A 26,474-nucleotide genomic window follows, 5' to 3' on the forward strand; every position below is an offset into this window, starting at 1 on the left:
TATTAAGACCTGCCCGTCACAGTACTAATGCTGAGTAACTAGTAGCATCACATGTTTAATCTGGAGGACATCTTTAGCTGCAGGACATCTTGAAAACGTACAAGAAAGTGTGTATGCATGATGGAACTCCATCCTACACATATTGGACAGATTACATTAAAATGAAAGGCTGTGACTGTATTCTTGATGATGCAGGTGATGTTTACTCATTTGTATAACTTTGACATCAACCACTGGTAACTGATGCATGACACCTGCTGTTTTTCCTGTTGTAACTTATTTGTGACTCTACCCAAGACTACAGAATGAATGAAGTAATTTTGGTCGAACACACCCTGAAAGGGTTGCAGAAAAAGGACACAGGACATGGCATGAAGCGAATTTGAATGCCCAGGAGTTGGAAAAAGAAGGATGTGTTTTAGCAATCCAAGCACATGGAGAAGAGCTGGAAGACAACGACAAGTAGGCACCTCTTCGTAAACTTGAGCCTCATTTCTTTGGGTTAAAACACCCCACATACAATAGATATTTCAGGGTGCCCAAGAGGTATTGGTTTATAACATTTGAACAGTTCAGTTTGTAGTTCTACAGCAAGCGAAACACCAGTGAAAACCCTGGAACGCCTTGCAAAATTTGTAAGGGGGTTGAAGCTAAAATCACTCCACCAATCCAGCATTTGCAGAAGCTGATGTTGCAGCTCAGCGTAGACATAGGACTACAGCCGGTTAAATCTATCCAAGTGAAGTGTATTTCACGCTAACTAAAAGTGAATGTGACTGATAAAACATATGCAGAAAGACAGAGCCATCTACTCAAAAATTTCAGGATTGGTCACCAAGACACAATTGACTGACGACACTGGCAGCTGAGGTCCGTGACTGCTAGCAATCTCCCTTCCTCTGCTGTTACTTCTGCCAGTCAAAGCAACCTTTCATTGCCTGTGAAGGGACCCAGTAAAGTGCCTCTTAGATATCTTGTTTATTTTTAAAAAGTGTTTATGCAAACAACTAAGGGGTGATGTGACCCCAAATTTTAACAGGCTACCCAGATTAGTTGCAATTCTTTATTGTTCTCAATACATTCCTTTGTGTAATGAACAAACAGAAAAAATATCAATGAAAATTAAATTTAACATCCCTTTAAAATTGAAGATGGCCATAGGAATATTACTATTGTATAACTGTTCTGGTGCCCAAATGTGTGACTTTTGGCGAAAATGTACCCCTTGTGCTCCTAGATAGTACCGTATATACTCGAGTATAAGCTGACCCGAGTATAAGCCGAGACCCTTAATTTTACCACCAAAAACCTGGGAAAACCAGGCCAGCCAGCCCCAATCTAGTATACAGCCAGCCCCCAATCTAGTATACAGCCAGCCCCCAATCTAGTATACAGCCAGCCCCCAATCTAGTATACAGCCAGCCCCCAATCTAGTATACAGCCAGCCCCCAATCTAGTATACAGCCAGCCCCCAATCTAGTATACAGCCAGCCCCCAATCTAGTATACATCCAGCCCGCTGCTAAAAAAAAAAAAAAAAAAAACTTAACACTCACCCTCCGGCGTCCGGACACTGGAGGGTGAGTATTACGGTTTTTATTTTTGCTTGACTCGTGTATAAGCCGAGGTGAATTTTTTCAGCACATTTTTTGTGCTGAAAAACTCGGCTTATACATGAGTATATACGGTAGTTTTGATTTTCTGTAAAGGAAATAGACCTACCAGTAATTCATTAGGAGGTTTATATATCCATAGAATGAAAAAGATGCATCTTCGCTTTAGCACAAGGAAGTGCTATTCTTTATAAATCTCCCCCAGTGTTAGAAATAACCAGATTTTTCTATGTGCAAAACACTACATGACACTTTCAGAGGTCTTCTGGAGTCCATGGCACAATATTAAACAAATGGATTTTGTAACTTAGATGATTGGTGAATATGAAACCTGCAAAAATGCAATGCTACAATAAAAGGAGATATTTCTCTCCTAGTAGGTGTGAGGGAGATTGCAAATAATTGTGTTTAATCTGGGAATCACAGCTAACAAATGGTTTTATACAGTACAGGATTATATTAGTGACTAGTCTGGTAGTTTTCATCACATGGAGGAGCATACAGCATCTAAAAGGTAGTAGAAACCAGCAGTGAAAGTTACATGAAGTGTGTAATCTGTGCTGTGTGAGCAATAAGGCTTAAAGTGTACAGATGGTAAATGTGTCCTAATAAAAAGTTACTGAGGAACATCATTATAACACTAGAGGCCACGGAAATATAGTGTTATTAAAGTTATGCAAATTACACTCGGGAGCTCAGGCTACGTCACCGGAGCGCCTCGTATTTTAAATTATGCACTACCCCATTGCACGCAGGTGACGTAGTCTGAGCGCCGAAGGGTAATTTGCATAACTTTTATAACCCTATAGCAGCATAATAAAAAGTATTAAGGAACTACTTATTCTTATTAGGACACATCTGTAAACTGATGGCAGATGCCCTTTAATAGCTTCCCTGGTGCGTAGATAGTGTCTAGAATGAGCCATGAATAAGAGTGTCTGATGACACTGGAAACGTGTAGGCCAGTGATGGCTAACCTATGGCACTGGTGCCAGAGGTGACACTCAGAGCCCTTTCTGTGGGCACTCAGACCATCACCAGAGATGACTCCAGGTAACTTCTTGCAGTCCCAGACAGCCCACGACTTGCTGTGCACAGAGGTATTTTAAAGTGACAGCTCTACCTGGGACTATTTTCTGCTTTATTGGTGTCCTCAGGGTGCTGGTATCAATGAAAACTGTGACAGAGAAGGGAGTATAAATCACAAATTAAATTTCTGTGTTGGCACTTTGCGATAAATAAGCGGGTCTTTGATGTAGTTTTGGCACTCGGTCTCTAAAAGGTTTGCCATCACTGGTGTAGGCTAAGCCAGGCTACCAACAACTCCATATAGCCAACTGTTGTGTGATACAGGCGGCGTTGTGCATTTTAAGGCTGCATTCACACTACCGCAAGGGGGACGTATATACGGCCGATATACGTCCCCCATAGACGGCAATGGGCATGCGGCGCCCTACGGGAGCGGTACGGTGCCGCACACGTGCATGTCCTATTTTTTCAGGGCATACGGCGCCGTGCACCATATATCCCTATGGAGAGGGGCGGGGGTGAGCAGCGCTCTCCCCCTCCTCCTCTCCCCGCACGCTGCCGTGTGCCCGCCGTGGTACCGTACCACGGCGGGCACCGGTCGTGTGAATCCAGCCTTAGATGTATCCAGGTTTGTAGTTTAAAAATTCATCTTTATTCAAAAATGCTTATTCCACTTCACTTCCTACCTTTCAATAGTGTCTAGAATCCTCTAGTTTCTTGTGTAAGGGTCCGCGGACCGCACAAACGCTGGATATTCCGTTGATTACCGTTTTGCGCCACATTTAAAAGGGGATTGTGGCGCACGCGATCAGATTTTTGCGCAAATCGCCGGCTTTCATGAGACAAAAATCGGGGAGCCAGCCGTCGGACTGAGCGCAGGGTTTAACATTTGAATTTGTGTCGCAAGCCATGCACCGGGAAGAAGATGGTGAACTCCGGTGGAACCTGAGCGGGGAAGCGACACAAGCAGGAAATCTGGTGCACGATCTTAGTGAATCGCACTGGAGTCCATGATCGTCGGACAACGCACAGCGGGGATTGCGCAAGTGACGGGTAAGTAAATGTGCCACATTATCTCAGAAAATTAGATTATTATACAAGACCCACTTGTAAAAAAAAAAAAAAAAATTGTGAACATGGAAATGTTGTCCAAAAAGAAAAGTATGTACAGTGATTGCACTCAATACTTGGTCGGGGCTCCTTTTGCATGAATGACTACATCAATGCTACGTGGCATGGAGGCAATCAACTGATGGCACTGGTGTTATGGGATGATGGCGCTGCAGAGGGGTTAGCCCAGGTTGTTTCATTGCCGCCTTCAGCTTGCCTGTTGGGTCTGGTGTCTCCGATCTTCCTCTTGACAATACCCCATAGATTGGTGTTGTCTATTGGTCAGGAGTGGCTTGACACATATAGCCCATGTCCTGGATACGTCTATGTGTAACAGCCCCTCTCTCACCCCTTCCCGACTTGCGCTGTACTAGTACGGCGCGAGCCGGGTCACTGTGTATGGAGAGGGCTCGCGGCCCAAGCCCTCTCCATAGCCGGTTAGTCTTTGCTGCATAGGCTTACGGGTAACACCCGCCATCGGTGCTAGCATGTGCGCCTCCATCTTGCCGCGAAGAGTCGCTCCCTGTGCCGTCATCGCGGAGCGGAGATCCGTCGCCGTGACAGCTTTGGGTCTTCCGAAGACCCGAGGCTGTCTCTGTTTATCTCTTATTACAATGAGCTATCAGCACATGAATGAGGAGGAAAATCCCCATATACTGCCATACTGTAGTATAGCAGTATATGATAGGATCAATCAGACAACCTAGGGTTAAAGTACCCTAGGGAGTCTGAAAAATAGTAAAAGTAAAAATAAAAAAGTTTTAAAAAAATTATAATAAAAAAACCTAAAAATTCAAAACCCCCTTGCCCTAGAACTGATATAAATAGTAATAAACAGTAAAAATCAAACACATTAGGTATCGCTGCGTCCGAAAATGCCCGATCAAAATATAATAACGATTTTGAAAAATAAATATATATATAAAAAAAAAAATCTAAATTAAAATTTGGTATCCCCATGATTGTACCGACCCAAAGAATAAAGTAGACATGTCATTTGGGGAGCACAGTGAAAGCTGTAAAATCCAAGTCCACAAGAAAATGTAGCAAATGCGGTTTTTCACATTTCATTTTCACAGAGCTCTTTATGTGCAAAATCAAAAAAGTTATAGATTTTTGAAGGTGGTGAGTGAAAAATGGAAGTGAAAAGACTAAAAAGGGCCAGGTTGTTAAGCACCGACTCCAGCAGCAGTCCATTCCTTGTGAATTTCCTCAAATTTTTAAATGGCTTTTTCTTAACAATCCTACCAAGGCTGGGGTTATCGTGTGCACCTTTTTTCGACCACACTTTTTTCTTCCACCTTTCTATTAATAATCTTTGAGACAGCGCTATGAACAGCCAGCTTCTTTAGTAATGACCTTTTCTGGCTTATCCTCCTTGTAGAGTGTGTCAATGACTGTCTTCTGGGCATCTGTTACATCAGCAGACTTCCCCATGATTGTGTTGCCTACTGGACCAGACTAAGGGACCTTTTAAACCACTTAGGAAGCCTTTGCAGGCACTTTGGGTAAATTATTCTAGTTTTCTAAAGATGATGCCTTTTGGGTTTTCCTTGGCTGTAAGCCATAATCATCAACAATAAATACTTGAAAAAGTTCACCGTTTGCAGAGACTCTATATAATACACAAGTTTCACTTTTTGAATTGAATTACAAAAAACGTGATGAAATTAATTAAGAAGCACTTGTATGTTCAAAGAACAACAGATGCAATCTACAAGTATGCATATGGGTGCCCAGGTAAATTTAAAAGAAACTCATAATAATCCAATTGCGAGTCTACTGTTACCTCCATTACATTTTGTAAGCTGGTTTCCAGGGGTCTTTTTCTTCTTGGCCCAATGGCAGCTAGTGCCGTAAGATTTGCCTCTCGGTATTGTATTTGCTCCAGTTCCAGCTGCTGCATCTAAGAAAAATAAAATGTCTAACATTACTATAAAGAGGATTACAACCTAATCCTAACCAGCGCGTTCAGAAAGTGCTCATCTCATGTTATGTTCACTGCAGTATGAACTGTGTTTTAGGTAGAGTACATGACGTTCAAACCAAAGCACGGTATAAGCACCTAATATAACTCAACATTTATTAATTCTATTACAATCGTACATAGAAGCACCATAAAAAACGAAACAAATACAATACAAAGAGTCTGTGCGTAAATAGCCACCTGTGCACAAATTAGAAATGAAATGATCTTGCTCAGGAGTATCTGGGGATCTGTAAACTGCCACAGCAACGCTCCCTCTTTGCTACCTGTGCCCTTACATTAACCCTTTTAAGTCGCGCCCTTACAAGGGCAGTACCTAGAATCTGTCCCTTTGGGTTGCTACACTGGCCCAATCAAGCCTATACTTCTGCTGCGACACCTATGCTGTGGTAAGAGAGAATTTATTAAGGCATTTTACTCATTACTTTCTGCAGTCAAATGTTTACATTTCATTAGTATTTGGTACCATTGCCTTAAATTGTATAAGCGGGTTTAAACATTTTGGATTTCCTTCCTCAAGCTTCTCACAATAGTCGATAGGAATTTGGGCCCATTCCTCCTGACAGAACTGGTGTAACTGAGCAATGTTTTAGGCCACCTTGCTTGCTTTACAGCTTTGCCCATAAATTTTCAATAGGATTGAGATCGGGGCTTTGTGATGGCCACTCCAAAACATTGCCTTTGTTTTCCTTTAGCCACTTTCTTACCAATTTGTCAAAATGCTTCAGGTCTTTTAGGTATTTTGGGTCTTATTAGTTCAATTTCTACCAACAGGTTCCCTTTAAGCCTGTTCTTATGTCCGCAATGTTCATCTACGTTTCTATGCAACATACCTCTACAATTTAACCCCTTAATGACCGCCCTATCGGGAATCTACGTCGGTCATTAAGGGTACTTCTTCTGACGCGACGCCTTTCTACGGCGCCGTATCAGAAGATGATTTCGGGGCATCGGGTCAGTATAGTGCCGGTGTCGGGCTGTGATATCACAGCCCAGACCCGGCACTAACACCCGGGATCGGAAAAACTCAGATCCCGGGTGTTTAACCCCTTACACGCCGCGGTCAAGCAGGACCGCGGCGTGCAAGTGTGTCCCCCGTGGATCGGACCCCCCGGTGTGCTTACCGGGGGATCCGATCCCTCCTGCCGCTGCCCCGGGTCCCGACGAGTGACCTGAGGCTGTCGGCTCCTCTTCTCGCCGGGTCCTGCCTTCCTGCGCGGCATGCTCAGTTACTTACACTATACACTGCAATACAAGTGTATTGCAGTGTAGAGGCTTGAATAAGCGATCGGATGATCGCTTATTCAAGCCAAAAGGTGGAAAATATGTGAAAGTAAAAAAAAAAAAGATTAAATCATTTTATAATAATTAAATAAATAAATAAAATAAAGTCCCATAATCTCCCCAGTTACACATATAATGCAAATACAGTATATAAAACACAAAAACACACGAAAAATGTACATATTTGGTATCACTGCGTCCGTATTAATCTGTACAATAAATCTAAATCAATATTGAACCCGCTCGGTGAACGATGAAAAAAAAAACTACGAAAAACTTCCCGTAATATACAATTTTTCATCAAACACCATCACAAAAAATGTTCTAAAAAGTGATCAAAAAAAGCGACGTTCCCTAATATGATACGACTGAAAAGAACAACTCTTTTCGCAAAAAATAAGCCCTCAACCAGGTGTGACAGCATAAAAATACAGAAGTTATGGCCCTAAAAAGTTGTCAATAGTAAAAACAATGCGATATTCTCCAATATTGGTTTTGCTCAGGAAAATTTAGCAAAGATAAGAAAAACTATATAAATGAGGTATCACCGCAATCGTAGTGAACCAGAGAATAAAGATAAAATATTATTTTTACATTACGGTGAGCGGGGGTAAAAAAATGCTAAAAATCCAAAATAAAAATTGATGATTTTGTTTGTGTCCCCCTTGAAATAGTTAATAAAATCTCATGAATATGCTATAGACCCCCTAAATGAATTATCTATACATTGTATCTCATTCCGTAAAAAATAAGCCCTCATATGTTTGCATTACCAAAAAAAATAAAAATGTATAGGTCGTACAATGTGACAATACAAATCTGCTGTGAATGGCGCCTCCATTCATTCTATACTCGGCCGTGCGCCCGTACAGCAGTCACCACCACATATGGGGTATCAGTACACTCTGGAGGAATTGGGCATCAACTTTGCAGTGCGTTTCATCATTTAATTTATTCTGAAACTGTCAGTTTGGCCTAAATGAATGTATTTTCCAAAAAAATTCCATAGTTTCTAAATCGCAGGTCCATATTGTTTTAACCCATGTGAAACACTTAAAGGGTTAATGGACTTAATAGAAGTTGTTTTACATACGTTGAGGGGTGAAGTTTCTATAGTGGGGTAATTTATGGGGTTTTACTATTATTTAGGCCTTACAAAGTCACTTGGAAGCTGAGTTTTCCCTCAAAATGCGAGTTTTGGCAATTTTCATGAAAATGAGAAAAATGGCACCTAAAGTTCTGCACCTCATAACATCCTAGAAAAGTGAGAGGATGCATAAAATATCATCCCAACATAAAGCAGACATTCTGTAAATGTAATTTATCAAGCTTTTTGGGTAGTTTTACTTCCCGTCTGGAAAGCAGAACATTTCAAACTTGGAAAATGAAGAATTTTAATTTTTTTTACTTTTGCCAAATTTTCACTTTTTTTCAGAACGAATCGCAAAACGTATCACTTAAATTTTATAACTAACATGTACAATGTTTCACGAGAAAACATTCTCAAAATCACCGGGATATGTTAAAGCGTTCCGAAGTTATAACCAATTATCGTGAGACATGTCAGATTTGAAAAATCGAGTCTGGTCATTGAGCTGAAAACTAGTGTCTGTGATAAGGGGTTAACAATCGTTTAGTTTTTAGGTGCAAAACTTCTGAGTGAATTTCATTATCTATTTTTGTGGAGGCTGAAGCTTTGTTTTACTCATATTATCTTCTACTTCATTCACACCACCGGTAAGCTAAAATTCTGCTATAAAAACAGGGAAACGTGACTAATACACAGCTCAAATATAACTATAAATGGGCTGTACAGTATGAGATCGGTGCTTTATAACTGCCGGGACATTTGCAAACTACTTTTATGTTGTGTGAAAAGAAGTCACCGTTGTCAGAGCTGCCGCTTTTTCTTGCTTCTACTCCTTGTATGACCTTTAACATAGGCATGTTTTACCTGGTATACATGGCCTCTATTTAGAGCTGTCAAGAGAGGTCTAAATCCGTTGTTATTACAGATACGCTTTACAAATAGCAACACAAATCAAAATCCAATCCTGACTTCAACTCCAATAGTTACAAAATATCTGACCTTTTTATGCTGAAAAAGTGTACAGTGTACTGAAGCTATGTAAGGATTGTGGTGACCTTTCTCTAACAAACAATAACCAGCGCCTCCATAATATAAAGTGACGTCTACGAATAGACAGCTTTCGTTACCAAGGCCTAAATGCACTAACTTTAAAAGCAGGAAAACTCAGAAAGAAACAGCAGAGTTTTAGCCAGGGACAGCATCTCGCTGGGATTTCCGCTTGTTTTGCTTCAGCATCTACATTAATAGCAATAATAAAGTTCTTTAAAACATTCATAAACAACCTGCTGCTGACACCTTGGAGCAAAGTGGAGCCGCGCTCAGCTACAAGAAATTTCATAGTTCAGGAAGCGCAGTGAGAAGAGGAGGGGGAGACGCGAAAGGTTGTTCTTAGTATCTGAGTCATTTGGAACAAAGATCCTCAAAAATTGCATGAAACCAGTCCTGTAACTATAGAAACCAATTTCTTCAGCTCCATATCACACGTCTCACACCTCAATTGTCTTTATTATCGTCTACTGTCAGATCCTTAATCAGAAATGTGAACAGGCTTGATGATTTATTCAGCAGGGGAATGAAACTGTAGGTCAAGTGAAAAAAAAAAAGCGGTATATCGTGTACACACACCTAACTCTCGGCAGCCTAAGGTACTTTCATTTCATTCTGTTCCCAGTACCTCTGGGCCAATTGCAGCAAGCGCCAATATTAAGGCTCAATTAAAATAAGCTCTAATTAGCGCAGCTATTTTCCTCTCAGGCTAGAAAAGTCAGGAAATGGATATTGGGAAATGTTAAAAAAAAAAAAAAAAAGCTAGCGAGTGAAAGGCTGCAGACATAAATGAACGTATTTGTTGATTTGTACAGTTGCTATGCAGAGGCCTCTGGGAGCAAAAGCTTAACCAGCCTAAGCTATAAACTAAAACCCCTGCAGCTAAACATGAACTGAGTGAAAACAAGGGCTCCATCTCAGAGCTGAAAACTGCTGGGCTCAGAAAATTAAAAGCCCGAGGCGTTTTCCATTTAAAACGAAATCCCAGTACCGCCTCCCAGCCAAAGAATTATAAGCAGTATCAGATTTACAAAACGAACAATTACCCTGGAAAAATGTAGCCTATTGTACAGTCCCAGATGCTGGATGGAAAAGTGCTTCCCCTCTTATTTTAATATCCCTGCTCTTTATAAATACCAGTTACAGACCTGATAGGCTCACATATAATGTGCACGTGTTGGCTGAGGAGAACCTAAATCAATGCAGAATAAAGGGAGAGTGGCGTTCTTCCCATGGCGGTGTCTCGTTTGAAATGTTCTCCTTGCCTCGAGCGGCTTGTGTCCTTCCTGTAGGCCTATATAAATGGTATGCAGCAGCAAAATACACTCTGACCTAGTTGCCAGGAGAAAGCTTCCAACTTTTATAGCCCTCCCCTGCTCCGACAGGAACCAGCACTGGCAGAGATCGGGATCAAGAATTGGTCATTTAAAGAGCAGGTCCACCCGGGCTACCGAGACTTACCTCTTTGGCTTTTTGCTTTAATCTCAATTGCTCAGGATTTTCTATATTTGCCCGGCTCTATCAAAAGGCAAACAAAAAAAAAAAACAAAATTGCACAGATTTAATAACTTCCATTTGTTAACTCTTACTTCACACTGCAGAACCTTGCACTCATAGGGTTACTCAAAAATGGCTGCATTCTTAAACATGTGGGAGACATTAAATATTTAGTGGACAACAATATTCTCCTGTGATTAAAAAGCTCTGCCGCAGGGAAAAGTGCCTCAGTCCAGGATTTGTAAGACTTCCCCTCATACATTTTCATCCTCATTTTCCACAAAGGTTGGATGCCCGAGAACCTGCCTTGGGGAACCCTGAGTGCCAGAACTGCCACATAGGCCAAGTCAATCATGACCTTCTTGCCATCTAATTTTATGTGGTGCAGCATAATTGAGTCATCACAGTTGGCTAAAGGATGAAAAATACTAAATTTAAGATCTGAAATATACAGTATAAAAAATATTCAAATGCTTTAGTAAATCTGAGCCCTTCATATATGATCATCTATATTGGAAATACTTATCAAATGCTATGAGCAAACGTGAGTCTTCATAAGGACGTACCGGTAAATAATTTTTCAATGTGTACTAACTTTTCAGAATAAAATCTTTAAAGGGAAGAAGATATTTGAAGGAATTGTCTCCTAACACAGTACCATTTTGTTAAAGTAATTTTAAAGTAATTTGACACATGATTTTGCCAGGCAAGCCAAGCGTCTGCTCAATAGTACCTCTTTGCTTTGTCCCAAGGGGTAGGGGTACCAGTAGAGAACAGACTTACCCATAATGTCCATATAAAACAGAGACAACAGACTTAAATATGCAGAATTGTTGGCTAAAACAGCATCTCTCAATTTAAAGGGGTTGTCCGAGATCTGCCAAAACTAAGGTCGCAAGACCCGGTTTTGGGCAAGTGTACTTATTTTGGCATTCCTTCACCGATTCCCCTTTAAATCCCCTGCCACTCTAGGAGCCCAGCAGTTGCTCCCTGTTGATGGGGACTATTTCAGATACAGTTTGGGGGATGGATACTTTTTTGGAATCGCCCCACATGGTATGAGCATGTTAGAGCATGTGCCCTGCAACAAGACAGCAGAGGAGCTGCAGTTCCTGGAATGGGACAAGTTCACACGGGGAGTTTGAATTGCATTATGAAAAACAATTTAAACGAAACATGGAGGAAATACTCCCGATTGACCTAAACACTTGTTATCGGGAGTGAGCAGCATTTGATGCCCTATGTATACATGCAATACACTAGGCTCTCATTCCCGATTTCCAATGTTTAAGTGTAAACAAATACAGGCAGTCCCCGGGTTACATACAAGATGGGGTCTGTAGGTTTGTTCTTAAGTTGAATTTGTATGTAAGTCGGAACTGTATGCTTTATCATTGTAACCCCGAGCCAAATTTTTTTGGTCTCTGTGACAATTGGATTTTAAAAATGTTGGATTGTCATTAGAACCAGGATTAACAATAAAGCTTAATTGTAGACACCAGTGATAACTGTTATAGCTGTTTATTGTAGTCTAATGCTAAAGTACAGTAAATTGCCAACATCCAGAGGTCCGTTTGTAACTAGGGGTCGTATGTCAGGTGTTCTTAAGTAGGGGACAGTCTGTATGCGATTGAGAGTAACCCCACCCCTGTGATCACAGTAAGTTAAGGGTTTACAGAAACAATTACAGTGGATTACATGAGAACAACCTGTGTATTCAGATAAACAGTCAGCTAGTGAAAGAAATTTTGTCTCTCAATATCAGGAGAAACCATATAGTTTTATCATTTCTGATGTGAAACGTCTAGCTCACCTTGGCTGCGCGGAGAAGCATTTCACGTTCTTCTTCAGTTTTGCGTTGTTTCTCTAGGTGGTCAAGTTGTTCAAGAAATTTAAGCTGCGCTCGAACATCACTATATTGGATATAGCGATCACTTTGCTGAAACAATTATACACCGAAAATCAATTAAGCAACAATTAAAAGATTTTTCATGCACTGCCTGCTGCCATTACAAGGGAGGAGCTTATGAGTCTACTGCCTATTGTTTATAGATTAGAATACAATAACACAGTGGCGGCTACAAGAGGAAAGTGTACTTTAACGCCATCTCTTTTCATTTTGACCTTTGTTTTTCTGATCCTTTATTCTCAAACTGACATTTTACATTAGTAAATACAAAGAATAAAGTGAACATATTTATGACTTTATGTAAAATATATATGATATTTAGATTACAGGGCAATCCGTAACCTGCGACTCCATTCATATGGTGAAAACAGGATCCCACTTTTGGGATCATTAGGAGATCTTGGTAGCTGGCCCTTTCTATAAGTGAGTTTTATCATGTACAGCGTATAGGTCATAATTTCATTTTCATCATTTACCCATATATTATAATAAATTCCTCATTTGTATCTATTGCATTACTATATATTCATACAATATCATTGGTAAGTCACATATAGCGAAGTCAGGAAATAAAACTAGGAATATTATTCATTGTTTCGGTGCAAACATAATTTTCATTATTTAGACCCACAGGGGTTTATTTATCATATGGCGGCTCTTTGAGACAGTTCTGTACCTGTATTAACAAACACCGACACATAGTCACCTGTCCTCCTCTTCATCTTGATTCCGGAATTTGTCTTCTCTTATCTTGACACGCCAGGATCACCTAGAAAAAATACTTCTAAAAAACAGACCGGAGTGCAGGGACAAGATGTTCGGCACTCTGGGCTGCTAATTATACACGCCCCCGCACCTCCCTCTCATATGATGGGAGAGATGGGTGACGTCACACGAGAGGCGTGTATTCACTCCTCTTGCATGATAGCTGCCTCCCACTTCCATGTTGGAGAGGAAGGTGAGTGACATCAGGCAGGGGGATGCATAATTAGCAGCCCAGAGTGCCGGTCATCTCATTCCTACGCTCCAGACTGCTGTTTATAAGTCTCTTCTATAGGTGAATCTAGCGTGTCAAGATTAGAGAAGACAAGCGGCGGGATCAAGATGAAGAGGAAGGTGTGTAGATATTTGTTGCTTTGATAAAGTGGTAGATTTCCATTAATAAATATCTTTATTCTCTGCCTGCTGTCTGGACAAAAAAAGAAGCAAAATGCATAAAAAGTCCCAGCACATAAACCAGCAGGGAACTGGGTGGATAAGGAGCTTAAGGCTCGGTGTGACTTTTCAGCAGTGAAAAATCACAATAAACCTCGATGCAGCTTTCTTGAAACTCTTTACTGCAAAACAAATGATAAATAACCCCCACTATTTTAATTTGCATCATTGTTTCTTGATTAATATTTAGGGATCCAGGCATTGGACTGCATATAAGCTCACCCCTCCTCATACTGGGCAATGCTTAGTATTCAGTGAATTTGTTTCATTCACCTTGCAGTTTGTGGATCTGTGCTGTGCCGCCACTGTCAGTTTTTCAATGAGCCCTCGCAATCTCTCCTGCGTCGCATGGGAGACCAGGTTCATAACATCAGAGTTGAGTTCCTTAATGTCATGCCTTTTACCTGTGGAAGCAGAGAAAATCCATTACATGTTTTAGTGGAAGCTCATAATTGAAATAATTAGCACAGCAGGTATTCTGTTCCCTCCAGAAGTCATAGCCATTAAGAATAGAGCCTTGTAGATTATGATTTTCCTGCTGCACTCACAACTTCAAAGATATTAGACACTGCATTAATAAAACTTAGCCTGGAGCACTGGGAAGTATAGGCAATGTTTCACTTGGCCTTCAGAATATATCTGCTTGCAAGGTCAGAGTTAGGACACTAATACTAAGACGACAAAATAAAACACATTCTAGAAATGGCATTATAAATACATTTATCATTACATTTACACATAATGTACATATCAGCCATATCCCTTACTAGTGTGTGCAGCACCAAATGCATTGCAGTCTCCAACATGGTTTAATCAGATCTCAAAACAAACCACCCCTGCTTAGCCCTTACACTGCCCTGGTCAGTCTGTGAAAAATGGACAGTGTAGAGTCCTGTTTCACAGTCTCACCACACTACAGGGTGACAGAGTCTCTACATCTGTAATATATAATACAAGGAAGAAGGGACTCATTAAATCATATCACTATGATGCAAGGAGTCCCATCTCTAGCAATTTGGTCAGTCCTTAAAACAGGACGCCACACATTATTCACAGACAAACCACAGAAGACTGTGAGAGCCTTTACATATATGTAAGTATGATAATATATATTCATTAACTATTATTCATCTCGCCAACCCTTGAAGAAGGTACCTTTAAGTGACAGGTCTGTCAATTTTTACTAGTAGGTTATTGTATTTTATACAAATATCTACTTACACCATATATTACTATTTATTTGATTAACTAATACCTGCATTTTACCTATGCTATTACAACTCCAGGCAGGGGGGGCATATCGAAACATAACATGTCTGCTCCAGGATGCCTCAGCCAATCAGTGTCGTTCCTCCAGCTTGCGCGGTAAGCCCTCACTGCCTAGCAAGGGCTCACCATGCATGTGCAAGAATAGCTTAATGTGGTGAGCTGACATCAGGGGGAGGGAGGAGAAGAGAGAAAGGATGTAGGAGGCGCTGGAGGAGCAGGAACAGACAGGTTATGATTTTAAATGCACATCCCTGGAACTCAACAAAGGAATCTGGCAAAATGCAATGCAAGTGCACAGAAATCAGCCCAATTGCATATGTGCTTCCATGGTGATTGGGAAGCACCACCAGGTGCTGGTTTTATAGTGAATGCATTTTCATGGAAACACATATGTGATTGGGTCGAGACCCACCCCCATGTGCCTACGTAATGCTAGTATTGTGTGTGACTGCACCCTCAATGAAAAATATGCATTTGAATGAACAGAAGAGAAATCTAAATTAACTCAGAATTTGGTGTCACCACTTACACAAAGTCACAGATTTGGTACGATTGTACTCTGTAGGATTAAAAGGTGAGCATGTTAAAGTCAGTTTCATGTCAGACGTCATACGCCATGGCAAGACAGAGTAGCAACAAGACATAAGGTTTATTGCATCAGCAAGGGCATAGATGGGTGCAGCCAGCAGAAGTGTGGGTCAGCATGTGGCTTTCCTTCCCAGGCACCTGCACAATCGCTGCAGCCAGCCAACTTTTACAAGTAAAAGTTTGCAGGGTACGCGATTTTTACGTCAGCTTGTGCGCCGGCGTATGTTCAATCACACCCATTATTTTCATTTCCTTCAAAAGGGCCCCAATGAACACCTATGTACTGTTCAGAATGGCAGAATTGTGTCCAAAAAGCTCTACCTTTGATGCTGACATAACTATGCAACCAAACATCAGAACTGGGATGGAGAAAAATGGCAACAAGAGCTCGGGATTGAGAAGTCACAATTTAAAATATATAGCTGTAACGGAAGGTACTCTTTCTGCTAAAGGGATAGAGAAAGGTACATTAATATGTGTCAAATGTAGTTAAGGATTTAGTCAGGATTAATGGTGTTCTCAATGCTGACAAAAACAGGCAGATACTTATCCATCAAACAATTGGCTTCAAATTTATTCTGCAGAAAACCACCACCAAACACATAGCCAATGTCATTAAGAGCCATCTACGGTGTGAACAACCACAAGAATTTCTGGAAGTAATGATAAGGCCCTCAAAGACTCCTAACCCTAACATCAAGTCTGTCTGGAATGTGCCTATATTCACAAAAGATCTGTTGTTACTTTCAAGCATAGTTTTTCCATTTCCCTGCCAAGATTCTAGAAGACCAGATGAAGGCAAAGGGTGGTGACACCAAATTGATTGAATTCAGATTCCTACTTTGTTCATTCACTTTGCATTCTGATAAAAAATAAACCCCTAAAAATTATAATTTTTAAAACATTCATACAATATGACACATTTGAAAGATAAATAATGAGGATATACCGATCTAAAGTTCATGATCAAAATCAAATTCCATCTAATACCTGTAAATAAAAGTCTCTCTTGAGACTAGGTAAGCTAAGAAGTTATCGGATTCCATTTTATGTCAAATAAAAGCAGACCCCGACTTAAGCACACTGGACTTACAGATGACCCATAATTACAGACAGACCTCTGGATGCTGATAATTTGCAGAACTTTACTCCCAGACTGCAATGATCAACTGTAAGAGTTGTCAAAGATATATGCAATAAAGCTTTATTGTTGACCCTTAACCCCATGACAACCCATGATTTTGAAAATCAATTTGTCACAGGGACAAAAGTTTTTGACTGGAGTTATACAAAGTATACCAGATCCGAGTTACATACAAATTCAGTTTAAGAACAAATATACAACTTTATAAGTTATATTGTATGCAATTCGTTATACTATGGAGTCATGTAATGGCACTACTTCACAGTTCTAGAGAGTAATCTGGGTGGACAAGTCCTGCTCGGCAGAGTCCCACAGCGTCTCCCTATGTCCCACTAACATTTGCAAAATATACCCCATACATGTATTTGATCACATGAAATCAGAGCATGCCTCCATGCAGGTATGGGGAGTTGTAAAAGTCCATGGTGGCATGCTGTTTTTTATGTGATCAGATACAAGGGGTAGATTTTGAGAATGTTAGTGGCTAAAGGACCTTACCCATGTCACATGACATGAAGTGCTAAATGATGAGAAAGAGGCATGGGAAATGGGGAGGAGCTGTTGGACTTATCCGAGCAGGACATGCCACCTTCACCTCACTGCTACATCTGACTGTATACCAGGTAAAATAATAAAGTTGATTTTATGGAGATGTGAGGAAAACAATTTTTAGGTAAACGAAGGGTGTCATTTAATTAATAAGGCTCTATGAGAACCTTTCTTAGCTGTATTTATTAAAAATGTGGAGACAGGTTCCCTTTAACTATGTACTAAATAGTCCAATATTTCCATATGCTAAAAATAGTTTGTGCTCAATAACTAGTGTATGTTCAATTGGCTCCAAGTTAGGCCTACAGTACCAGAGGCTATGAAACATGAAGTCAGTACATAGATATCATTCCAAAAACAACATAGGGTACAATCAGTACCACACCACTAGTGGAAATAGAGTAAGAATGGAAGACTCTAACATAAGAATCTTTCTAAAAGTGAAAGTTAGCACTAGGCCTCAAAAAAAGGTCACACAACATTCCGCAAAATGAATTCTGTATAAAATCACACACATTGATTTAGGATCAACCTTACCGTTTCTTACCTATGTCCAAGATTCGGGTTTGAAGCGCAGATGTAAATAAAAATGGTTCATCTTTACAAGATCGGATCACTGCACCAACTAATTCAGAGTTTGTTGCCAAAATACAGGCATTTTCCTCATTCAGATTAACACCAGCCATAGATGTCACATCATTTATATCATCTTCTTCCCTAATATACAGACAACAAAAATAACAGAACACTTTTGTATATGGAAGTTGTCCTATCTGCAGGCAACCTATAACAAATCCGATCAGATTAATCCATAGGTTTGCAGGAAAATCTTCAGTATGAAGTTGGGTCCTCTTAGGCCCCTTCCACACTAGCGAGTGTGATGCGATGAACTCGCATCACACTCGCAACGCAAGCTGCCGGGAACACACGGCCCGAACGCTGCACCGCGGGAGTGAACTCAGCATGTCAGTTTACTCCCGCGGTGCAGCGTTCGGGCCGTGCGTTCCCGGCAGCTTGCGTTGCGAGTGTGATGCGAGTTCATCGCATCACACTCGCTAGTGTGGAAGGGGCCTTAGGGTACACAAGTGGTCCCCTACTTAAACACAACTTATATACGGGCCTTTCTGCCCATTGTGACCTCTGGTGAGGCTTTCTAGATGCTTTACTTTAGTCTCAGGCTTCAATGACCAGCTGTACGGTGTCTGTAATCCTTGTACCCATAACAGCCCAGGACCAAGGAGTCTTTCTTGAATGGGTAACTAATCTCTATAAGGTGATGTATACTGAGCACGATTTCAACATGGCCATGGTGCCATAATGATTTTTATGTTTGAAGAGTAATGTTTACCCATTAGTATTTATATATATATTTTGCACTTGCACGGTTTTCTGCAGTATATTTCCCGGGTTTCAATCGGGCTAGATGGCAATATAGTCTATTTTGGAGCACCATCACTGATGTTTTTTAATATGTGTGTTACTCATAACTATTTTTATGTCTTTTTTCTTAGTAAAGTTTTGATTTAATTGGACCTGAATGCTCTTGATTCTTTTTTTGGTTTTATATTTCTATGCAGAGAGTTGGTCATACAGATTTATTGAAGGGACACATGTGTGTCAGCCTATCTATATATAACATGTGCCTGTAATAATTGGTTGAGTATGAAGGTCATAGTTGTAAGCTCTCTGCTCAGGGATGCAGAAGGAACTATGCACCATGGCAAAAAGTTGCAAATGTGAATAAAAAAAATTAATAAAAAACTATACTACATTATTGATAACACAATGCAGAAGTCTCATATACTTGACCTGTGGGAAGAAGATATGCATTCAGCGGAAAGTTTCTTTGTATGGGATAAAACGTGTACTCTACCTAATTTAGACATAATTATTGGCTTCTGTAAACAAATGCCCGTCCATTATATGAAAAATGCATGAAAATGGGAAGGGGAGGGGAAGGAAACCAGATTTGTGTTTAACACTACTGGCTACATTATGTCAGATGTGTTTAAGCTGTGAACTTTATGTGGTGCAGTTTTATTTTCGGCACACAAGCCCACGAGGAATATGTAAGAGTGCTAATCGATTTCCATAAGGTTTTTCTTTTGCACGGATAGCTCCCTTCATTCTGACTGATCAGTGCTCCAGGATTTGTTTCAGTCACATAACAGTAACCAGGTCCTTGCTGTTGGCACTGAAGTCACGCAATGGATCCTTAGTGTTACGATCTTTCCTACACAGCTGGCAACCCCACCAGGCCATTATCATAGAAATCTTAGGCTTGTTTGCCGACAGCTGTTTATGGACTTATTCCTTCCAAAACAAAACTTGCTCTAATATTTTCTGCCACAGATACACAGATACTGCAAGATCCTAGTTTTGGGGCATCTCTGAGATAGCAGTTTAGGTTCTTCAACTAACAGCCCCTTGCAGTGACAGTCTGAGTATCTTGGATTACATATATATCACTCATGTTTCTTTAAGTTATTACTGCTTTTATTCAATAACAGAAAATAAACAGTGGTTTTGGGGCCAACATAAATCATTAAAGCTTATACTAAAAATAAAAAGAGTTACCAATGTTGCAAAAGGATTAATACTAGTGTTTTCTTGCCAGGTATAAAATATGCAATTTTGTCTTTACACATCTGAAGTGATATTTATAATAATCTTTAAAGGAAACCTACCATCAGGAATCTACCTATTAAGGTAGATCTGATGGTAGGTTCCAGGGGAAGATTAAGACTGCCATGGACCCTGGGCTGTATGGATAGTATAGCCCCTACAAGTCTGGAATTACTTCCTACATATAGAACTTGAATCAAGCTTCTTGGTAAATGGAGGGTGTGTCCCTTCTGCCTGATTTTATTCTACAGTATCAGGACCTTTGGAGGACCTTCTAAGGTCCTAAAATGGCTCTCATGAAGATGTGTATTGAGAACAGTAACAGATGGACGAAGATTTCAATGGTAAAGGCCCATCTCCGTATAAAATTTGATGGGAGGTTTTGATAGCCCCAGGCTACTGCACAAATCACTTGTATTATAATCCACTACTGGTAGGTTCCTCCTTTTCTCAGCCCTAGACTGTGCCTCTCTGAACCTTTTACATAGCTAAACTTATAATAAACTTTATCTATGATTTCTGCAAATTAGCGGGGAGAATACCGGGGCATAGATCCAGCGTTATAGACTAAGAGCGTACATGCTTATCGTAGAAACTCAACTAGGACATGCAGGGAGGCGTAACAGTATATGCTACTGGGGGTGGAGTAGCATTTGCCCCAAAAGCCACACGAGACTGGGCCCCAGTAGCATATGTCGCTAATTTGTGTAAATCATAAAGATTATTTTAGATTTAGCTATATAAAAGGATTAGAGGGGCACACTTCAGGGCTGATGATGGGAGGTAACTACCATTAGATATTCCCTTATAGTTACATTTCTGGTTGTAGGTTTCCTTTAACTTACAATAATTACGGATTACTTATTTCTTATTTATGGTTATTCCTTATTTGGGTGTTGCTTTGAGTCTTAAGCATTGTATGGCTGATCCTAACATTGACTTTATATCTTTTGCAGATGAATCTTCAGGCATATTGTGCCACCATATTATGTGCTTAGAGGGGATATTTGCTTTTGCAGAGGATCCATGCATCTGCTAAGAAATCTTAGATGACAAAAGGCAGATAAGAAAGGGTGCTGCAGTTTAGCCCTAAAGAAAATATTGTTTACTGCAAAATGCAAATTTCATAAAACAATTAATTGTTATATTTACTGTGGAGTCTATCATGGAATCCTTGGCCAAGAATACTAGAAAAAACTTCCCTAAACCAGAAGATGTTTCACAAAATTCACAAAGCAGTTCCCCCAACTGGAAAGCTTATTCCACAAAGCAGCACAGTTAAAATTTACTATCCTTGAAGTCATCTGACAAAACATAATCATTGGGACATTAACTATACAGGAGAACATCCCAAAAAACTATTTTTCTATATTTTACACCTAAGGTTGCTGCCACACGTTGCGTCCTTGGACCGTTTTAAAGGGAACCTACCACCACGAAACTACCTATAAAAGGTAGACCGGGTGGTAGGTGCATGTATTGGATGTGAGGATAGCCTCGTGGAGTAGCCTTGACATGAGGCTACTCCACATCCCAGTAACCTCTTTGTTCCTCCTACTCTGACATGTTCGGCCCCTTGTCCGCGAAGCCGGAGTTCTGCACATACGTAGTAGCTCTGGCTTCGCAGCAGTGGCCGTGTAGAACGCATGCGCAGAAAGCCAGTTCCTCGGAGAAAGGAGGATCAAAGAGGCTACTGCAACGTGGAGGAGCCGCGGTGTGTAGCCTCATGTCCGGCTTCTCCACACCCCAGTAGCAGCTTTCGAAAAATTTACATATTAGGACAATAAAAATTTTAAAAAGATAGCGGGGACGTAGGGGTCAAGACTTATATGTGTCTGTGAGAGGATATTCTGTTGGTGAACGTAAGGGTTAGCTCTAAAAAGGGCTATCCTCAGGTTCTATCCATGCCCCTACCAGCTGTTCTACCTTTATAGGTAGATACGTGGTGGTAGGTTCCTTTTAAATGCATGTGTTTTTTTAATGCTTACCATGCGTTTGCTTTAAATCCTGTTTATCTTTATTTCTAGAAGTATAGGCAGCTGTGAAACTGATTAAACCAGTCAAACGCATTGTAAGCTTACAGAAAACCACATGTGTTTTCAGTCAGTTTAAAAATTATTCAAAAACGATACAAGAACACAATGTGTGGCAGCACCCTCATCCCCATCTATAGAAATTGGAAGTTTTCCTTTATCCAAACGCATATTAAAGACACAAATATGGAGATGCTTACGTATATAACGCCACACCACAATACCCGTATTCCCTATTTTATATAGCATTTCCCAGAAAACATGAGAAAATATCCTTAGATTTAAAGGGGTTGTTCAGGATTTTAAATAATAGGTACGCTTTCTTCCAACAAAAGCTCCAGACCTGCCTGTGGGTAGTGCAGGGTATTACCACCTAGCTCAATTCTTCCTATGCAGCAGAGCTGCATTACCTGCAGAAACCAGAGTCAGGCGTGGCACGGTTTTTGTAAAATCCGACCAAACAATCGACTGAAGGAGATACAAGTTTCAGTTGTGATTCTCCATTATTGCCCATCTACCCCATATCCAATTCTAACATCTCTGGAAACCTGAGGTAGTTTTATTCAAGCTGCAGAATACAGGCTTTACTCCATGTTTCCTGCATGGCACATGTGTTAATATGTAGAAAAAAATTAATAAATAAAACACTAACACATACATGCCAGGTTTTCATAGCTGCCTTCAGATGGCTGAAAATCTGTAATCATACTTTATTGCACATTTGTGTCATAAAACATCCACGGGTAAAGAAAGAAAGAACATATTCCCCAAACGTGAAGCCTGAATTTAAATGAGTCTAATAAGATGTAGGTATTATTGTCTTATTTTAATGTTCCAATGCTTCAAACCCCTCAGGAACCTCTGTTAAATTAGGTACTACACCTAATTGAAGCCACCCTGATGGGGATATAAAAATGAATGAGCTGCCCAGTCATGTGTTGGATAATAAAATGAGCCTCTGGCACCCCCTAGTGTTCAAGAACCAATCATTACATCAAAGAATTACATAAATAACAAGTGTTACATTCTGGTTTTAAACAATAAAAATAAAGGTTATCGAAAAATAATAGTTTTCTGCTCAAATGTACAATATTAGTTATTTATGAGCCATCTCTCCCTGCTGACTGTTGAAAATGCAACACAATACAGAGAAGTGTAGACACTTCTTCACATATTATTTTCTAACTGTTGTACTCATAACAGACAAATAAATATTGCATGTTGATGTTTTACAGCAGCTCATGTAATACCCGTTCTGAATCCTCTAGGGCAGTGATGGCAAACCTTTTAGAGACCAAGTGCCCAACTACAACTAAAATCCACTTATTTACCTTGAAGTACCAACACGGCATTTTATGCAGTAACTTATTGCTACCGGCTCTTCCTCATCTTTCAATTTTATCATCCCCTGAGACAACCAATACAGTTGAAAGAAGGAGGGCAAATTTAGACTCTCATTGTAGCTTCTCTCCATGATCTCTCTGTAGAGTAAGAATGGCGAGTCAACACCTCACTTTTCCCGCAGTTCCAAACAGCCAATGAAGTGTTGCTTTAAAATAGTGCTGAGAGCAGCTTCTCTTAAGTTGCCTGGGACTGCAGGAAGATTTGGTGGATTTGTTCCTGTCTTGTGAACTCTGTCCTGGGGAGATGGCCTGAGTGCCCACAGAAAGGACTCTGCGTGCCACCTCAAGCACCCGTGCCACCGGTCCACCACCACTGCTGTAGGGAAACAATCTAAAGTAATTTATGATACAAGGAGTCCCTTCTTCCCTCCTAAACAGCCAAAAAAACACCAATGTACATTATTCACAGACTCCCCAATGGCAGTGTGAAGTCTTCCAGGCTGTCTAAATTTAGTTGAAGGCCTAAAACGTCAGCCTTTCCATTCTTTAAAGAAGCGGCAATAGTCCTTTTTCTTTTCTCCTCCATATGGAGGTTGCACGCGATTGTAACAACTGGCTACTGCTGGTTAGGCGCTGTGACTATTTGTTACTGTAGGACATTGTGACTACAGTACAGGCGGTCTCCTAATTAAGAATACCCAACTTACAGACCACCCCTAGTTACAAACGGACCTCTGTTATTTTGTAATTTAGAGTATGTTAGCCCTAGGCTACAATAAACATCTATAACAGTTATCAAAGGTGTCTGGAATGAAGCTTTAGTGTTAATCCTGGTTCTTATGACAATCCAACATTTTTAAAATCCAATTGTCACAGAGACCAAAAAAAATTTGGCTGAGGTTACAATTATAAAGTATATGGTTCCAACTTACATACAAATTCAACTTAATAACTGCCTGTATATGCCAAAAGTGGGTATTGTGAATATGGGCTTAGGGGTACTGACACTATTAGTAACTGCTTTACATTGTGATGATTTGCTACTGTGGAAGACACACATTGGCCATGCATGTGTTAGGTTATTTAATGATATCTTCAGCTTAAGGTGGTTTCACATTGGCGGTTTTTTTTTCACATCAGTGATATTTCAGTGAATCCATATCATGGACACATACGTACAGATTAGTTTTCTCTTTCCTTTTCACTGATGCCTTAGGGTGAATGGTTCAGAAAGGGTGATGCCACACGTTAGCGTTTTTGATTTAGTTTTGTAACAGAATCAAAGCGCACTCGGACAGCCCGCGGCCTATCGCATATGGGTTTCTATGCAAAAGCATGCGATCTGCAATCAGCGCCCGGTGTTTTCTATTGTGTACGGGCTGCCCCAAAACTAAATCAAAAACGCTAACGTGTGGCATCACCCTTACTGAACCATTCAGGTTTTTTTCACTAATCTGTGGTCACTTTAGAACATGTTCTTTTTGTGTTCACTGGCAACACCTGATCAGTGAAAAAAAAACTCAAATGTGAAAAAAATGGTTCCATAAGGAATCAGTGAAAAATCACTGAAGCCAAGAAGAGATAAATCTCTATGCGTCCATAAACTGTGAATAAAACACTAAAAAAAAGCCAATGTGAAATCACCAAGTTCAATCTTCTCTTTCATATGAATCTAAAGTTTGTTTCTAGGTGTCGGGAAACCAAAGATATTTACTATATTCATATATAAAAATCACTCCCGATGGCACTTTAACAGTTAATATCTCCAATTCCCTGGCACTTAGAAACACAATGTTAGATTCATACAAAAGAGGAGATTATAGGTGACACAGATTGGAAGTTATAACCCTCTGGAGTGTAGCCTCCCTGTAGATTCTTAGCCAACAGGCTGTAGGGAGAATATGGAGGATGACCCGGAAGAAGCTGCAAGGAGAAACCCAGGGTCGGGCAGTGACTTGGCGTCCTCGTGTAAACTATATGCGCATTTTAACTTGTTTTTATGTGAGAAGAACTAATTAAAATACATGATCTTTTGGAACAGTCTACACTATATCCTTGTGCATTTTCTCTGCATAGCGGAATTTACTACCAGGAGAAATTTTGAGGACTAGGAGGATACTATAGCTGTTCCGCGTCTGAATGGTGCCAAGCGTTTTTGGTCGGATTGGTCTGTAAATATACCATGGAATCCTATGTGTGGAATAAGAAACTCACATGAATCTGAAATAAGGATAAAAGACTAAGAAGTTATAGAGCTCCGGGTCACACAATATAGTATACTTTTTAACCCTTCGGGTGATACTTGGATCCATCCGGGACCGTTGATGTAACTCTATTTTACAGATAAGGTGCTACATTTTTATAATAGTTTTTTTGAGTGTTACAGAATATGGAGGGGGCTGCACACAGGAGCTGCTCACAGATCATGTAAATGTTGATATATTTTGATAAGGGATAACATCTAATGTTAATCCTTTCCTACCCATCAGAACACACTCGCTCTCCAATTCTCATATATCATACAATGGGGTTTTTTCTCGTAATTTAGAGAAATGATGAAGATTCAACCCTCTTCGCCTAATGTGGCCCAGAACATATCCGAAAACTTAAATCTAACATGAAAAACACACTCATTTCTAAATAAGGTTTATATTTCACACCATACTCTATTGTTTATTTCTAAGTAACGGTGTTCTAATTTGTACGGCGGCAGTCCGAGGCTAATACAATACAATTCCGCTCTAAGAAACATATGAGAAATATCCTGATAGTTTTTTTTTAATTTGGGTTACCATTGAGAAAGGAAATACACAAAAAAAATCTGAGTATTGTGTGAAGCTCCGTGCAATTTTCTGCAAACATTGTTTGGCGCCCCCTGTGGATTTAACGTTCCCTTTGCTGCATATTTTTGAAGAGTATACACATGTGGAGTCTGTATGAATTCCCCACATTTTACGGTTTCTGGGAATTTTTTTTTTTTTTTTAAAGTAGTAGTAGTCTGGATTTATTTCAGAGGAAGTTTTGAATTTTCATGTAATTTTCCCATTTTAGCACTGTTTGCTGCAAAGTTGCATGAAGGTGGAAGTGTGCATGAAGAAAAAACTTAGTTTACATTTTAGTTCATTTTTTTTTAGTTGCATGAT

The 26,474-nt window shown here is 40.1% G+C and overlaps 1 protein-coding gene across 3 annotated transcripts in view; it reads right to left on the bottom strand.

Annotated features, from left to right (window-relative positions):
* The window catches only part of TAF4B (TATA-box binding protein associated factor 4b), a 60,029-nt gene that overhangs the window by 7,031 nt on the left and 26,524 nt on the right, over positions 1-26,474 (bottom strand). For 2 of the 3 annotated variants that reach the window (XM_072152037.1, XM_072152035.1), the window contains exons 10-14: positions 17,878-18,047; positions 14,054-14,184; positions 12,470-12,595; positions 10,621-10,677; positions 5,541-5,657 (exon numbers count right to left, since the gene is read on the bottom strand). In XM_072152037.1, the coding sequence (XP_072008138.1) occupies positions 5,541-5,657; positions 10,621-10,677; positions 12,470-12,595; positions 14,054-14,184; positions 17,878-18,047 (601 nt within the window). The remainder of the gene's footprint in view (positions 1-5,540; positions 5,658-10,620; positions 10,678-12,469; positions 12,596-14,053; positions 14,185-17,877; positions 18,048-26,474) is intronic. The other variant, XM_072152036.1, reaches the window with a different exon arrangement.

Source organism: Engystomops pustulosus, chromosome 5 (assembly GCF_040894005.1).
Source record: "Engystomops pustulosus chromosome 5, aEngPut4.maternal, whole genome shotgun sequence".
Lineage (NCBI taxonomy): Eukaryota > Metazoa > Chordata > Amphibia > Anura > Leptodactylidae > Engystomops > Engystomops pustulosus.